Source organism: Esox lucius, chromosome 20, assembly GCF_011004845.1.
Source record: "Esox lucius isolate fEsoLuc1 chromosome 20, fEsoLuc1.pri, whole genome shotgun sequence".
In the NCBI taxonomy this organism is placed as follows: Eukaryota; Metazoa; Chordata; class Actinopteri; order Esociformes; family Esocidae; genus Esox; species Esox lucius.
In genome coordinates this window covers 40,250,329-40,267,608 of record NC_047588.1, presented here as the reverse complement: position 1 = coordinate 40,267,608, position 17,280 = coordinate 40,250,329, and the positions used below count along the sequence as shown (strand labels likewise).

Here is a 17,280-nt window from a genome sequence, read left to right as displayed (position 1 = left end):
CCTACGAATACTGACCTCAAAGATCCCCCACTGACTGTGACTGAGGATCTGGTGTTCGGTGAAGGATGCCTCCCGTACCACGGCTGAAACAGAACCTTCGATGGGAGGCTGCATTCATTCATTGCCGCTTGGCGTGAACAAAGATTATATCTGGGCATTCTAGTCCCAGAAGCCTTTGCTTAAGCGCAGTCCACGACAAGTGAACGAAGTGGTCAATTTCATGCCCTGACAGAGAGCAAGCTATGCAGGTCTTGCACATCACGTCATTACTCACGTGACATCTGAATTTAACAGAATCTGGTAGGGGCCCTTGGATGTCAGGACCCCTAGAGGTCAGGGGTCATGTGTCCCAGACAAGATTTCCTAACAAACCCAACCCCCCTCGCCCCCCTGAGAGAAACCTAAATCAATTGTGCTTATGAAGGAGATAGGGAGGCAGCTTGTGACACACACCCCTGAAATTTGGGGGTACAGTCTTCTTCACGGCTTACCAAGGTTCTTTACTCTCACCCATGGACTCCCAGATCCCCCTGCCTGGACCACCAGACACCAGCTAAGACCAATCAACCCCCCAGTCAAATGGGCCTCTCCTCCACCTGGCTGTCCAATCACTAAGAGGCTTTCAACAAGCTCCGCCTGGCTGTCCAATCACTAAGAGGCTTTCAACAAGCTCCGCCTGGCTGTCCAATCACTAATAGGCTTTCAACAAGCTCCACACTCTGATTTCTCCAGGTGGAAATACGACCACTGTAAATTGCACAGCGCTTTCTCTCTTGCGACCTTTCAGCCTTTCTCTCGGACACACGCACAAACACACACACACACACGTACACACAAACCCACACACACACACACACACACACACACACATACACACACATGCTCTCTCTTGCTCTTTTCTTCTGGCTGCCATCTCCCTTTCACTCAGTATGTTGCTCTTTCATGCTCGAACTCACTCTCTCCCCCCGTTTTAAGCAAACACTAAACATATGGCATGGAGGCATCAGAGACCAAAGGTACGCAATAACCCAGTTCCACTATTCACTGTGCTGTTGGCCAGATAACAGCCTATAGAGGCAATAACAAAAAAAAAAATATTGGAAATAGTTGCCTATAGATTTCCGCCTCTGAACAAGTAGTTGTTAGTAAAGCTTTCTATCTCTCTCCCTCATGGTCTCTTTCTCTCTTAGTCTCTCTCACACTCTTAGTCTCTCGCTCTCTGTATCCATACCCAGATTATATATAAAAAAAACATAGTTTGTGTTTTAAGGCACAGAGTCACTTTGGCATGAAATTGCTGCAATCACATTCACTTCAAATAATCTACAGAGAAAACACTGCAGCTTTCTGCACAATGTGGACGCAGGCTCTGAATTTTGCAGGTCAAGGGTCAACAGATGTACTTTGTTACTATCAATAGTTGTGTATTTCAAAATACTCTCAGACTTAAATGATCCTGACACCCTGGTATTTGTTGCTATGACAAAAGGTACTTGTTATACAGTAAAGCAACTATAATAGCGTAGGGGGTTTGGAGTAGCTTGGTGGTTTGCACAACAGCTTATCAAAAGAAGTATCCAAACTGTACCATCACACTCTGCCTTTAAATTAATAAGATAACAAATTAGTCAAATAACAGATAAAAAATGTACATTAGCATATACATTTTGTACAGCACAACTGTTGATGTTAGGGGTGTAAAAAATATATCCAAGCAGGCACTTTCTCATTTGTTTAATCAGGTCTTTGCTATGAAAATCTACACCAATTGAAATAGTAATAACTGGTTACTGTATTATTAAGGTCACTAACACACAATTTACTTCTCATCCAGTTTTCAACACACTTTTTCGAAAGTCAATGAAAGAGTTAAATCTTTTTCTTTTTTGCATATCTTGTTTTTGCGTGACAAAAACCAAAAAAAACACTGCATGTCTTATGTGAAATTATTCAATAGCCAATGCGGCCAGTCAATGCCTCCCCCCAGCTTCTACCTGGAAGGGTAGGCCGCGCGATATCGCCCAGTCACCCAAAACACATTGTATTAAACGCTAGTGCCAGGTAGTTAGAACGCCAACACCTGACACACAATCAACATGGCTCCACGTGGCAACCCGAAATCGAACGCATTTCCTCTTACAGACACCATGCCAGAAGACCAGAAGTCTGTGTTAAAATGAGAGAAAGGTGAGAAAGAAAGAATGAATAAATGAATAAGAAAAAAAAGGCGGACAGTGACAGCAAGTAATTTGGGACGGTTCGCCTGGATTCGTGATTGTGGACGGATGGAGACCTCTAAACGACAGGAGACACATCAGGCGACAGGAGAGGTGCCTGGATCCATTTTGGCAAGAATGGCGACAATGACATCTGAATAATTAAGTGTCTCCTAGACAGACTTCAACCTCCTTATCTCTGGATGAAGACACCACGGCTCGGAGCCTGTAAGATTTAAAGTTACCTCATTGTAGTCATCTACTTGGAAAAATGCTTATTTTTTAAATAACCGTAAACAATCAGGAACAATATCACATTTTGAGGTTGATGTCAAATACTGGAAATTGTAGACTTGAATGCAGTTTAAGCTAGAATCTGAAAACATAAGTGCATATTACATGTACAAACTGTGGCCAATTGCTTTTTTGCCGCTGTCACCAATCTCCCTGTGCTTCATCCACTTTCGGAGGCTGTGATGTACGGTATGTACCAAACTACAACCACACACACACAGACATGCACACCACAACACATCCATCATCCATCACGACATCTTTTAACTAAATAATTAGCATCTCTCTTTCACGAGCTGCATCAGTTCTATGAATATACATTTTCCATACCGGGACATATGAATTCCATCCCACTTGTCACAGTGAATAAACAGTGGAGGTGAGAAGATGCTTTGAAGGTGAAAGCAATACATTAACTCTCACTTTGTCAATCTGTCAATCTTCTGACAGGAAAAAACGTGAGGCTTTGAAACGTAATGCTTGTTCCTCACGTGCGTCCAATCAGAGAAACCCAGGGTGATACTGCCCAGACACCTTCACATTAAAATATCACTCGGAGGAGTTGCGTAAACACTTTCAAAGGCACTTGGACTAAAAACTATCTGTCTAGCTAAGAGTGGCTCTAGCTAAGAATAGTAAAACAGACAAGAGAAAACCACGGAAAAGGGAAGCTCAGTTATTGGACAGACCATTGTGTTCTCTCTTTCTGTCTCTTCCTCTCCCTCAATTTGTGCCTCTCAATTCAATATTAATTAAAGATTATAAGTGGGAAATAAGCAAGCAATACCAAATGACAAAAGTTAATACAAAAACATGGACAAATCTAATATTCTGTCTAGCACTGTATTTTCCACTGCCTCTCTTTCCCTCTCTCATCAAGCAACATTTTACCTCTCAAATTGCAGATAAGCATTCCACAGTATTTTACGTCTTAATGTATTTTTACTTCAGCCATTTTGTATTTTCACTGCATTATTGAAGCTAAAAGTGGAAGATTGGGCTTTTGAGGCTTTGGTGTTAAGGGAGCATGCTCCAGAGGTCACTCAATGCACTGAAGGAAGTAATTGCTGATCCTTGGGGACAATTGGTCCAGGCCGACCTCTGGCATTCTATCGCCCTTCAGGTAGAGAATTGACATAGTGTAACTAGGGACCAGAGAGGTGTTTTGCTGGTTTTCTTTAACTTCTGTGTAGGGAAATAAATATGTATGCAGGAAAACAGATTATGCCTGGCGTAAGTCAATCAAAAAGTTTGGCTTTCATAAGAAACGCTGATTGATAATTTAGTAAAGGGTATGGATCGTCAGGTGTTTCTGCCGGTGGGGGTGGCAGCTGCCGAGCGGAGCGAGACATCTCACCACTTCACCCCCGAAGGGTAAACAATGTCTCAGATCACATTGTCTCAGGTTCCCTAGACAGTGCCCTGTGCCTGACCAGGGCCAATATGGAGTAGGGAGCCATTTGGGAATCTGGCATAGGTTGGCCCAGGACAGACTCAGGGGGGTTGTCTCATTCCTGGGCCAGCCAGAGGCTTTCAGGCCCTCCCACTGTATGAACCACACACCATCTCACCACCATTGAAGCTATAGTGGATTTGCACATTTACAGGGATCTGGAATCTTCTCCCTCGCATCTTTGTGCAGCGAGGAAGGGATGGAGCCCCCTACTCACATACACACACACACACACACTCTTTGTGTGTAGAAGGATGAAGGAATGGATCGAGGGACCCCGCCCAACCACACACACGCACACCTTCCTTCCAGCTGTGGGTGTATAAGACAGACACAGCAACAGAAGGTGGCCGGCTTGGATCTTGGACCACCGAGAACCCTGGGAATGCTCGGCCGCAGGCGGTGTGTCGCTCTGTGAGCAACACCATGTGGGTTATTCAAATGACTCAACCGTTTATGAACAGCAGCTGACATGGCAAGCCATGCATATTAAACTGAAACCGCATGCGCACACACACACACACAGACAAACAGAGACACAGTCGCCCTCCACCGAAAAACATATTTGTACTGAGTGGGTGGACGGGGCAACTAACTGTTCTAAAACTATGTGTACCGCGAGGCCCATACATTGTTGTTAATAATGCAGAGTTGTCTGTCGAACTGCTACAAGTAAATATCTGCAGCGTTACTTTCACACCTGTGCGGTAAGCTCAGCTGAGCTAGAACACTCAGAGGGCTTGGTAGATTAATCAAGACTGTCACACCAATTAGTCAACACCTGTCCCCGAACAGAGGGGCGATGACGCTAGCATTCTGCTGATCGTCGACGAGGGAACAATTCCGTGTAGATGTTTTGCACCCATCAGTGGATATAACATCTCTAGACCTAACATAACATCTCTAGACATAACATAACATCTCTAGACATAACATAACTACACATAACACATTGAGGGAGGTCTACGTTGATAGAGGGGAGATCCAATGTGTATTTCCTAAAAGGCCGACCACCGTGGAGTAAACTCTAATTCAACAAAGTTGCTTCCAGAAAATCACAAAAACCTGCATAGGAGGAAAACCAAACGTGACTTTTACTCATCAATACGTATGATTCTGAACTGCCTTGGGTCAAACAACCACATGTTACAGAGGCCAGTTTATCAAACACAGTTAAATGAGCACTTTGGTCAGCTGATCACCCCACTAAAATTGTCAGGCACATTGTCAAACACTCTGTTTTAAAAAAGTGGTGTCATCTTGTCTAAACGTGACCACACCCAGTCCCTGACATCTCCCGACCCAGTCCCTGACATCTCCCGACCCAGTCCCTGACATCTCCCGACCCAGTCCCTGACATCTCTCGACCCAGTCTCCGACATCTCCCGACCCAGTCTCCGACATCTCCCGACCCAGTCCCTGACATCTCCTGACCCAGTCCCCGACATCTCCCGACCTAGTCCCTGACATCTCCCGACCCAGTCTCCGACATCTCCCGACCCAGTCCCTGACATCTCCCGACCCAGTCCCTGACATCTCCCGACCCAGTCTCCGACATCTCCCGACCCAGTCTCCGACATCTCCCGACCCAGTCCCTGACATCTCCCGACCCAGTCTCCGACATCTCCCGACCCAGTCCCTGACATCTCCCGACCCAGTCTCCGACATCTCCCGACCCAGTCCCCGACATCTCCCGACCCAGTCCCCGACATCTCCCGACCCAGTCCCTGACATCTCCCGACCCAGTCTCCGACATTCTTTGACCCAGTCCCAGACATCACCTGACCCAGTCCCTGACATCTCCCGACCCAGTCCCTGTCGTGATCCAAGGTTTAGATGCGCAGCAGGAGGTTTGGGAAGGGGGATACACTGCTCTCTCTGTTTTAGCTTGTACTTGTTGGTTAACGAAATGGCACCTTACAACAAACAGAACACAGAGACATCTTTCTCTTTCCTCTACAGGAATAAAGTTCTTGGATGTGGCAAAAATGACCCTCTAAAAGGACATTTTTCCCAGGAGCAAAATAGGGTAAAGGGCCTTGCCCTGGGACACAACAACAATTGGCCCAGTCAGGATTCAACCAGGGCACCTTCCTGTTACAAGCCAAACTCCCTAACCACAGAGCCACTGACGCTTTCTCAGAGTCTTTCAATCAGGGATATATATATATTAAATAAGGAGCACGGGGGTCATTTTGTAAAACATGGTGCTACATTCAAAACCTGCAACATCCTAGACCTGACACTACCAAGACCATTCACAGACATGACCTGCCTCTGCCAAGACCTGTCTCTTGCACGACATGTCACATCCACGATATGTCACAACCAAGGCTTGTCACATCCACGACATGTCACAACCAAGACTTGTCACATCCATGACTTGTCACATCCACAACATGTCACATCCAAGACTTGTCACATCCATGACCTGTCGCAACCTAGGCTCTTAAACCAGGCCTCAAAACACGTTAACCCAATCAAATTAATTGCCTGGGCTAACACCTCAAAACACATGAACCCAGTCAAATGCACTTCTTGGGAGGGGCTTATATAGGTGATCACAAGAATAATGCCTTCAGTGCAACAGTAGCTAGCTAAGTGAAGATGGCAGCAACATTTCTAAATAAAACCCCATCAGAATCTGTGGATGTATTTGCTGTTTGTGGTGAACCTTTTGACCTGCGTATGCTGCTGCGATACCTTTTGCGTTCAGAACATGAACCTGATCCTGGATTATTGAAATCAGAGGAGTAACCACTAGTATCACTGACCTGTCCGTTTTCACTTTCAATACATCGCAGACTGTCGTCCATGCTTGATCAATGAAACGTTAACCATAGCCTTTGGGAAGGCACACCAAAACATCCCTTTTTTTTCAGAACAGCATTTTAGCCGGGAAGTTGTAACGGCTTTATTGACTCGATATTATGAATATATTTCCTCCATATTTGCTTATTTTCTGATATGTTGCATCCTAGGTAGGAACTGAAAACTTGTTCTATCCAGTTCAAATAAATAGTGAGATCACCCTAAGCCCGCCTTCAACAAGCCTGTGAGTGCAGGTTTATTTGAAAACTGACATCCAATAGAAATCTTGCCACCTAGAATCAGCATCACATGTTTTAATAGGCAAGTTTCCAGACCTCCAAGGATGAGGTTGGAGGTGAGGTTGAGGTTGGAGGTGTGGCCTCACGAGACTAGTCACAACCTAGACCTGACACAACCAAGACCTGCCCCATCCAAGAACTGCCAAACCCCACATCTGCCACACCTAAGACCTGCCTAACATGCCTTTTTGTGAGAAATCTCTAGTGGCCCAATACATTCAGCAAAACACCACACAAAACAACTGAAGGATATATAAGACTGAGCAAGAGTTTCACGTTTTAGCAAACAAAGGAATGGAGGAGGATTGCTCAAAAATGCATTTGATTGATGGGTTGACAGAAATGCAGAGATGCCCATCCACTTGTGTTGTTAAACCTTAACTGAACACCTTTTGAGGATGAATCCTCTGTGGAAAATAAGGAGCATTTATGTTTAGTGTTGTGGTAGGACATGCAGATCTCTTTAGTAATGGATGATCACAACTCTTTCTCAGCAGGAACATGCATGCGCACAAACACGCATCTCACACAGCCAGCTACACACATCTCACATATCTCACATGCACACATCTTACACACCCAGATAAACTAATCTCACAAACCCAGATACACACATCTCACAAACCCTGATACACACGTCTCACAAACCCTGATAAACTCATCTCACAAACCCAGATACACACATCTCACAAACCCTGATACACAAATCTCACAAACCCAGATACACACATCTCACAAACCCTGATACACAAATCTCACAAACCCAGATACACACATCTCACCAACCCAGATACACACATCTCACACTGTGAACTGGCAGCCACTCCACAACGTCAGCTGGCCAAATAACTCAGAAAGGAAATCGATCAGGCAATGTTAATAACCCCCCTGACATATGCATATTCACAACAGAGAGAAAGGGCCACAGAGAGACAGTGAGAGAGAAAGAAAAAAAAGACCTCTCACACACACACCACTGTTCAGTCTTTGCATGGGGACAGCGGGAGGGTATAAATGAAGTGCCGTATGAGGCTGCAATTTCGTTCAAACAGGATCATTATGTTCATCAGGGCAACAGAGTCTTTTTATTGCTTGAATCGTTTTTCTGTTGTTCCATTTGCTTCAGTGCATTTGGATTGGGGGGGGGAATTAGCCTTAGCAGCGCCGGAAGCATACAGAGGTTTTCCGGTTTTCAGGGATACAGTATCTTCAACCTAGCTTTCTTTCCCCCCGGAAAAAAATGAGGTGGGGAGCGGGGACTCCGGCGAGGCTTTCGTTTTTATCACCTGCTACGGCGTGCTGGGTTAAGGGGTAATAAACTGCCAGAGATATTGCGACGATGCTTGAGGTGCTTGAGGTAATTGAGAAAGCTTGTGTCATCTGTCAAATTCTCCATTTACCTTTCAACATGAACACTGTAAGACTTTAAATGGAAAACTATTGAACATCAAAGTGATTAAACCGATTAAACATTGTAAGCCCAGCATCAGGGGACAAGATATTTATGTGTGGAGGGTAGACCACTATAGTGATTTTAAGCCAAATTAGTTTCTATTCTCCACAGCACAGGTCAGTAAATCATGCTACTGTCAAATGTGTGTTGCACAAATTCAGCGTAATGAGTGCTGCAAAGAGGACTGTGGTATGAAAAGAAAGGGTATCCTCTGTAAAGCCATCAGCGGTAAGGGCCCCTTATCTGGCCAACTGTTTGGAATTCAAATCTATACACTATATAACATCAGTTTGGATAAGATTGCTTGTTACTTGTAAAACCCTATACAAATTGTAGTATAACATATTTGTTCCCAGGTGGAACCTTTTAGGCTCCAAGTTTGTTTTGAAGTAGAACCCCTTTGTTAAACAGATGAAAAAACCTTTTGAAACTGTTTATTTCTGAAAGTGTTGAGATTGGAAATAAGAAAAGGATGAGACGATTGTCTCTGTTCTCTGTCTCTTTTAAGGACAACCATTCATTAAGCCACGGCTGATCTAAAAGAAGTCCAACTGTTTCACTTTTCCGTTTGTAAGCTGTAGAGCTGCCGTTTTGGACCGAAATCAAATGTCTCTCATAACACTTTGAGATCATTGCAGCGTCGCTGCCGTCTTGTGAACAAAGCCTACATCTCCAGGGAAGATTTCTTCAGAGGTTTCTCTCTCTCTGTACTTCACAGCCGTTAACACTGGCAACACAGTCTAACGCCCCTGCCATCAGCTGCACAGATTCACACGCTTCAGATTTAACTGTCAAGCTACAGTGGTGACCATACAGGGAAACATCATGTGGGCATTAATGCAGCCCATTTTCTCAAAAGTTGGGACGCTGTGTGAAATGTAAAGAAAAACAGATTGCAATGATGTGCAAATCATTTACTCCCCATATTCAGTAGAAAATGGTGCCAAGACAACAAATCAAATGTTGAAATTGTTCTTGTTTCTTGGAAAATACATGCTCGTTTTGAATTTGATGCCAACAACATGTTTCAAAAAGGTTAGGACAGAGACTGGAAAACTTGTGTAATGTTAAAAAATGAAACCTGGTGGAATATCACACAACTAATTTGGTCGATTGGCAACAGGTCACATGATTGGGTATTAAAAGATCATTCCAGAGAGGATGGATCTGTCAGAATTGAGGATGTGGAGGTGTTCACCACTCAAAAGAAATAATGCATCAAAACATAATATTGTAGAGTTTGGGGAACTCATCGTCTATGGTACACAATATTATTAAAATCTGGAGTCGTCTCTCAACACACAGGACAAAGGCGAAAACCTATATTGGATGGCTGTGATCTTAGGGCCCTCAGTCAGCACTGCATTAAAAACAGACACAATTCTATAGAGGACATCACTGCATGGGCTCAGGAACACATCCAAAAACTATTGTCTGTGAACACAGCATGTCACAGCATCCACAAATGCAAGTTAAAACTCTACCATACCAATAAAAATCCATACATAAACAACATCCAGAAACGCCAGTGCCTTTTCTGGGCACAAGCTCATTTTAGATGGACTGAGGCAAAGTGGAAAACTGTCCCGTGGTCTGAAAAAAAAAAAAAAAAGATACTTTTTTGGAAACGCCATGTCCTCTGGACTAAAGAGGAGAGAAACCATCTGGCTTGTTTTTAGCACACAGTTCAAAAGCGAGCATCCGTGATAGTATGGGGGTGCATTAGTGCACGTGGCATGGGTGACTTGCGCATCTGTGAAGAAACCATTAACACTGAACAATATAAACAGGTTTTGGAGCAACATATGTTGCCATCCAGACAACGTCTTTTTCAGGGAAGGCCTTGCTTACTTCAGCAGGACAGTGCCAAACCACATTCAGCACGTATTACAACAACATGGCTCTGTAGTAAAACAGTCCAGGTGCTAAACTGGTCTGCCTGCAGTCCAGAACTGTCCCCCATTGAAAACATTTGACGCATTATGAAATGGAAAATAGGACAAGGAGACCCCAAACTGATGAGCACCTGCAGAGTAGTTAAAAGAAGAGGTGATGCAACACAGTAGTAAACATGCCCCTGTCACAAATCTTTCGCCACCTGTTGCTGGCATCACATTCGAAATGAGCACATCTTTTTTCCAAAAACAATAGAATATCTCAGTTTCAACATTTGGTATGTTGTCTTTGATAAAATAATGTAGTGATGAAGTAATACTGTATTAAATGAATTAAATAATGTAGTGATGGAGTAAAGAGCAATGAGTAATACAATAATGAAATGATGAAGTAAATATTGACAGTACTTAAGTTATGAAGTAATGTGATAACAGAATAACAAAATAATGAAGTGATTAAATAATCTACTGATAGAGTAATATAGCAGTGGTGTTATGGACTGATGTAGTGCGGGAGTAATAAAGTAATGCGATTAATTCATCTAGTGATTGAGTAATGTTAGTGGTATTACAAAGTGATGCAGTAATGTGGTAATGTTCTAACCTGGTGGATATGTGCTAATGTAGTGATATATTGATGAAGTAATGTTGTAATGTAGTCATACTGTACTTATCTAGTGGTGTAGTGATGGAGTTATCTGGTAATGTAGTGGTACTGTTCCCATGGGGGTATATAGTTGGTGTAATGTGGTAATGTAGTGGTAATGTTCTAATGTAGTGGTGTGGTGTTGGAGTAATGTTTCAGGTTCACGGTGCCTGACCTGATTGTATGCCAGGATTGTTTTCACCCAACCTCTGTCACACCTCGTGAAGCAGGAATACAGCTGTCTAAACAGTCTGTGGTTCTGGTATCTGACTACAGGTTGACTTTTACATTATGCTGTTGGTAAACAACCAAGCGGTCGTAAAAGGCCAGAGGAATCATTGTCTTGTTCTCTTTTCCGGTTCCTAGTGTAGAGAGACTCTCTCATTCTCTCTTTTTCACATTTTTTCTTTCTCTTTCAGTCTCTTTCTCACTCTCTCCCCTAGAGATTATTGCTCTGATAATAGCTGGAATAACTATTTGTCTGTGGCATCTTGTTATTTAAGCCAGTGCTTGTAAAAATGTAATAATTGATTTCACCCTGTTAAGTAAATAATAATGTCTCTTTTTGTTTGATAGACAACTCAGAGCAAGACTCATTTCTCATTCAGAGTTAAATGTCATCTTATTACGCTTTGTTCATTAACTTGCATGGATTTATAAAGGACACATATTTAGGTATATATTATACGCTCACATGTTCAATAATATTCCACTCCAGCAGCATTCACATAAGATAACTCTTAAAGTGACAACATTGATTATCCCTTTATGATACCAAATACATTAGTCTGTGCTTAAAAAGACACTGCTTAAAAAATAAAGATGTATATTTTAAGAGCATATATGTTGCCGTTATTATTATTATTATTATTGTTATTATTATAAGATATACAATAATTAACATAAAATATGAAATGATTGACATGGCCCATTATTTCATTACATACTGTACTATTCAAAGAACAGTGGCTCATATTAACCGGGTGAGTATCACTAATAAGTCGCTGATGATACACTGAGAAATGCCTGGAGTGCATTTTTAAGTTACAGTAACTCCAAGAAGCCAATAGTGAATGAACTCTCTTCTTTCAGGCCGCTGCAGACCCAGCTCAAAGCTGGCCTTTTGCAATTTTTTTTTTTTTCAGCAGAGATTTAGGTTAACTCCAAAGCCACAATAATGAGCACTCATTTGAATATCACAATATCATCGTTCAAAGACTTCGGAAGACGAACAAAACACCAGGCGGAAGGAATTCAACCTCTGCTACTGGAACCCTCACTGAATCATCTGGCGTTGTTTGTATCTAATGTAGTGGTGATTATTCCGCAGCGCTGTGCCTTGCGATGCGCGCTGATCTACTGAGCGGGCGGGTTTAACAGCAATCCAGCGGTGTCTCACATAGTAAGTACCTCTAATTACTGTTCTCTGGCTCCCTCTGAGTGGCTCTCCATTACCACGGCTACGGCACAGAGTCCACAGTAGAACGGGATGGATCACCCAGCCACCCCGCCCCCCTCCACCCCCCCAGCCATCCTCCCCCCAGCCATCCTCCCCCCCAGCCATCCTCCCCCCAGCCATCCTCCCCCCCAGCCATCCTCCCATCCTGCCATGCCTGCCTGCCTCTCTCTGCCACTCTCCATCTCACCCTCCCTCGCTCTCATCCTCTCCCTTCCTCCCCATCTCTCTCACCCCCCCCGTCTATCGCACCCTGCCCCCCTACCCACAACCCACCCCGCCCCCCCACCATCCTCGTCTGCTGTAGGTCCCTGCCAGGCTTAATGCTGAGGAAGCCCCCCCCCCCCCAATGCCATTGCTGGAACCCTCCAAGCCTGCCGCTAGAACAAAATGTTGTACGGCTGCACATTTTTGGACGGAAATATCAGCTCCCTCCGCCGCGCGCTCTCTGTGTGCGGTGTGAAGCCAGATGGCTCTGCACCAACAGAAGGATAAGCGGGGCTCTTACAAAGCGTTACATTCATTCCAGTGCAGTGTCCCTGGGTATGGTTGTAGAGTACGCTCTGGAGCCACAGCAGCTGATTTACAGCAGCTGTGGAAGGCAGGCAGGCAGGCAGAGAGAGAGAGAGAGAGAGACGGGAGGAAGGGGAGAGCATGGGGCTATATTGGCAATGGTGTGGGTGGGATGGAGGGAGACGCGGGAAGAGATGGAGAGATGGCTGGAGACGGGGGAGACAGGGGAGACGGGGGAGACGGGGGAGGGAGGAAGGAGGGAGAAAAGTTGGGCGGAGAGAGGAGAGGAACAAGAGAGAAGGAAAGAGAGAAAGGAGAGCGAGAGACAGAAGGAGAAGAGAGAGAGAGAGGGGAGAGGGAGACGGGGGGGAGACGGGGGGGAGACGGGGTGTGTTTACTTTAAGTGCGTTTGCATGGACGTCTATGTGTTAGAGCGTGTAGCGACAGGAGTGAACACCCCGATCAACCACCTCCTCTGCCCCCGGCCTCCGTAACTTTAGGTGACATCGGGTCTCCCGGCAGTGAGCGATGGAGTGAAGCGATAGCGGCGAGGGGAGGTTGTAGCCAGGGTAATGGTCCGAAGAAACCAGCCCCAGTTACAGAGGGGAGAGACGTGGGGAGGAGAGAGGAGGAGAGAGGAGGAGAGGGGAGGAGAGGAGCTCCTTCCTTTCTTGTTTTCGTCAAACAATCTGTTGCTGCTGCTTTGCTGGCTTCATTCTCCGTGACAATAAAAGCTCTAGCTTATGGTTTTAAACATGATGTGCATAATGCTTTGAGTTAAATTGTTATTTGTATTTGGTTGTCCTAAATTACGCACAAAATGTATGCTGCAAGATACGTTAGAGGGCTGTGTTTTGTATTATCTAAATACTTTTCAACAGCCCCAATTGAAATGTGACTGGGAGTGGAGTATATTAGAATCATAACATCCGACATGCAACATGTTTTGTCTGAGCATTTCTGGTTATTTAGTATCCAGTGCCACTTGCAGGCCATCACTTAAAGCAATGGATCGCAAATATTATTTTTTTCATTTTTGGTTGTTGTTTTTTCTCTAACTGAGAATGTCCCTTAGATTAAGGGGGGTACTTGAAAATGAAATACAACACTGTTTTACTAAGAATATTTATCAGGAGGGTTCTGCATTTTATTTTGATCCAATCACGTCTTGTAAGTGTATTTCTAAACCACAATATTTACCGATCTCTGCCAATGCGGAAGGCCAGCAGGAGTGGCAGCATGCTTCAGCGTTAGAATTGAGCGCTTCAATATTTCATCTTGAATCATTTCTGATTCTTTAAAGAGGCAGAGTTGGCTGACAGCAGAGCTCTATTCTCCCTCCCTGATGTGGAGGGGAGGGAGGATTTGAAGGGGAGCATAAGACATTTAATCGGCAGCATATTCATATTCGCAGGCACTGAAAAGCCGCGCCGCTTCTCCCTTCAAACTATTTGCTTTTGAATTAGACGAGTGTGTACAGTGAGTAATCAGGGCAGCATCACTGATAATATCTAGTGTGGGCGATGAGCTCTATGTCAAACAGTAGAGATCACACTTGTGTTTACATAATTCATAGCTAGGAGATCTCTCCAGCAGCATCTCGAGACACACGCTACTTCTTCTCCCTCGTCATTCCCCACTGTGTTGTCCCAGATTCCAAGTTCCGATTGTAGAGTTTAGAATTGGTGTGTGTATTCCAGAATTCCAGTCTCTGGTTGGACAAACAGAGGGATTAGTTTGCATCATATTAACCCCCAGCTTCGGTAAAAGGATGTTTATGGAATAAATCCCATGACATCACTTATTACTTCATGTGGGGAGATTAGAGGCATTCTCGCCATCCGTCTGGTAGGAATTTAGGAATTTGGTCACTGGTCAGAACACCCATCTATGACATTTCATTCACTCTGGTCTGATCTGTCACAGTTTGGATGGAACATCGGAACAAAAAGATTGGTCTTGTCATTTCGCCCCAAACAAACTCGTTTTTAGATTGAGGTTCAGTAATGCTTCCCTCCCACCGGGCAGAACGCAGGCATGAGACACTCACGGGCAAGTGACAAACCGGACAAACTGTCAAATAGGCCTACTTACCAAATTCTTGTTCCCATTTTTGCTGAGGGGGCCACGGAAAACTCCCTTGATGTTTCTGAAGTGTCCGTTGCTGAGGTGAGTGGAGCTGATGACGATGTAATAACAAGCCATGACACGTGCTTTCAGACTAACTGCCGAGGCGACATCTAAGTCAGGAATCAAGAGCCTCTACAAACCCGCCAGGTCTGTACTGAAAGTCATCCAGAATGGCCCGGGTGCACTCCGACCCCCCAGGGGACTATGTGCCAAGACAGTCAGGACAAGAAAACAGTGAAGTCTTGGATCTGCAGGAGTTGGACGACAGACCAGTGTTCCAAAGTCCTTTTAAGTGGAAACATGCATGGACAGACACTAAAACAGTCTGAGCTCTAGATGACCTGTGCAGAAGTCCGTTTCCCTTTCACACACCGATCACAGCACCGGTGTCGGTCCATCAGTCAAGTGCTTCCTCGTGTAGGAAACAGTCCGGGAGCATTGCAACGTGGCAGCACGTCTGTTTTCTCCGAATCTTTTCAGTGCTCGGGTTGCTCTGTCTTCATCTCCCAGCTCTCCCAGCTCTCCCAGCCTCTGAGCAGCACTTTCCCTCTCCCCTGCGCCTCTCTTCACGGAGCTCCAGCAACAGCAGGAAAGAACGCCAGCAGCCCCTCGGCTTCAGCGCGCAGCTCCGTAGCGCGGGTCCAGCGTCTGTCTCTGCCGAGCCTGTCCCCTCTCCCTCTGTCCCTCTTCCTCTCTCTCTGGGTGTCTGTCTGAGCACGGGCTGGTTATAGTGGAGGAGATGCGCGGCGGTGATGGTAGCGGTGAGAGCTTGCCTCAGTGACAAAGGCAGGCATGGTGTTGTGGTGTGTTGGCTGTTTGACGGTCCAGCAAGCCGAGCCAATGGAAGAGAGACACTGGCCTAATGATGAGGAGAGAGGACTCTGTCACATACAGCCTGCCTCCCCCCGCCTCCCTCTCTATCTCACTCTCTCTCTCCCTCCCTCCCTATCTCTCTCTTTCTCTCTCTTTCTCTCGTTCCACTGAGTCAGCCCCCGTTCCCCAGCCAACCAGTATTCAGCAGTATCTCTGCCTCGCTCACTGTGCCTCGCACTCCGCTCTCCTCACACACACACACACACACACACACACACGCACGCACACCCACAGAAACGCAAATTCCCTCCCTCTCACTCTCTGCGCTCCGCTGTCCTCATACGCACACTCTCTCTCTCCCCTCCTCCTCCACCTCTCTCTCTTTCTCTCTCTAATCTGGCTGTAACAAGCTGAAGCAGCAGACATGGAGAAGTTGGCGGGGGGGCTGATGCTGCTCACTGAGGATCGCGGAAAGGTTTCTAAGGACGGATGTAACATCCATCTTTTATTATGTTAATCTGTTGGAAATGCACTACAAAAAGACAATCCTGGTGAAAATAGTGAGTGGCTGTGCCGAAGCAATGCAGGACGATTAGGGTTTTATCACACCTTGAGCCTGCGGCGATGTATAGTTATTTCATAGTGATTATCCAATACATTCCCGTTTCCTGTTCAACAAAGGAAGGTTATTTACAGTTGAAAATGTCTGATTACTCTGAAAATATTCCCAAGTTTTCCAGAACACTTGGTTGGAATATTTTGAATCTACTTTTTAATCCCCCCTGGTATTGAGAATAATTCAATTGGGGTTTCTTAAAATTTCTGTGAAAGTAATTTTGCAATGCTAATGATATAACATTCATAAGTATCTGTCCAGAGGAGGGAAAGTAATTAATCTTTTAGATAACAGCAGAAAAATAATATTCAAATTAAATAACGGAATTGAGAAAAATATAAAATCTTTGATGAACGGCATATAAATACATTGAGCTACTTTAAGACAATTTTACAGTGATACACAGGGCAGCCTATGCTTATGTATGCAAGGTTTTAAGACTTGACCAAAAATCATTCGGTTTCCATGATGCTTGTACAAGACTGAGATACTCTCAATATGGTCAAGTACAACCTCACAGCCAGAAGTGGAGCTGAAGAGCCAGTCCCATTACAGGAACCAATAACTGGTAACTAAGCAACACTATTTAGGTGTGCTTGCTGAAAGCGCAGCGCCATTTTAGAATCGTTCTTACTTTTTCCACAGTCACCAGTAGGTCCAAGATCTTGTAAATTACCAAGACCAC

General features: G+C 44.8%; 1 protein-coding gene across 1 annotated transcript in view; it reads right to left on the bottom strand.

The window, feature by feature from the left end:
- Positions 1-16,165, bottom strand: part of znf804a (zinc finger protein 804A) — a 65,060-nt gene extending 48,895 nt beyond the window's left edge. The window contains exon 1 of the mRNA XM_010899341.5: positions 15,131-16,165. Coding sequence (XP_010897643.2) covers positions 15,131-15,241 — 111 coding nt within the window. The 5' untranslated portion in view covers positions 15,242-16,165. The remainder of the gene's footprint in view (positions 1-15,130) is intronic.
- Between the last annotated feature and the right edge of the window lie 1,115 nt (positions 16,166-17,280).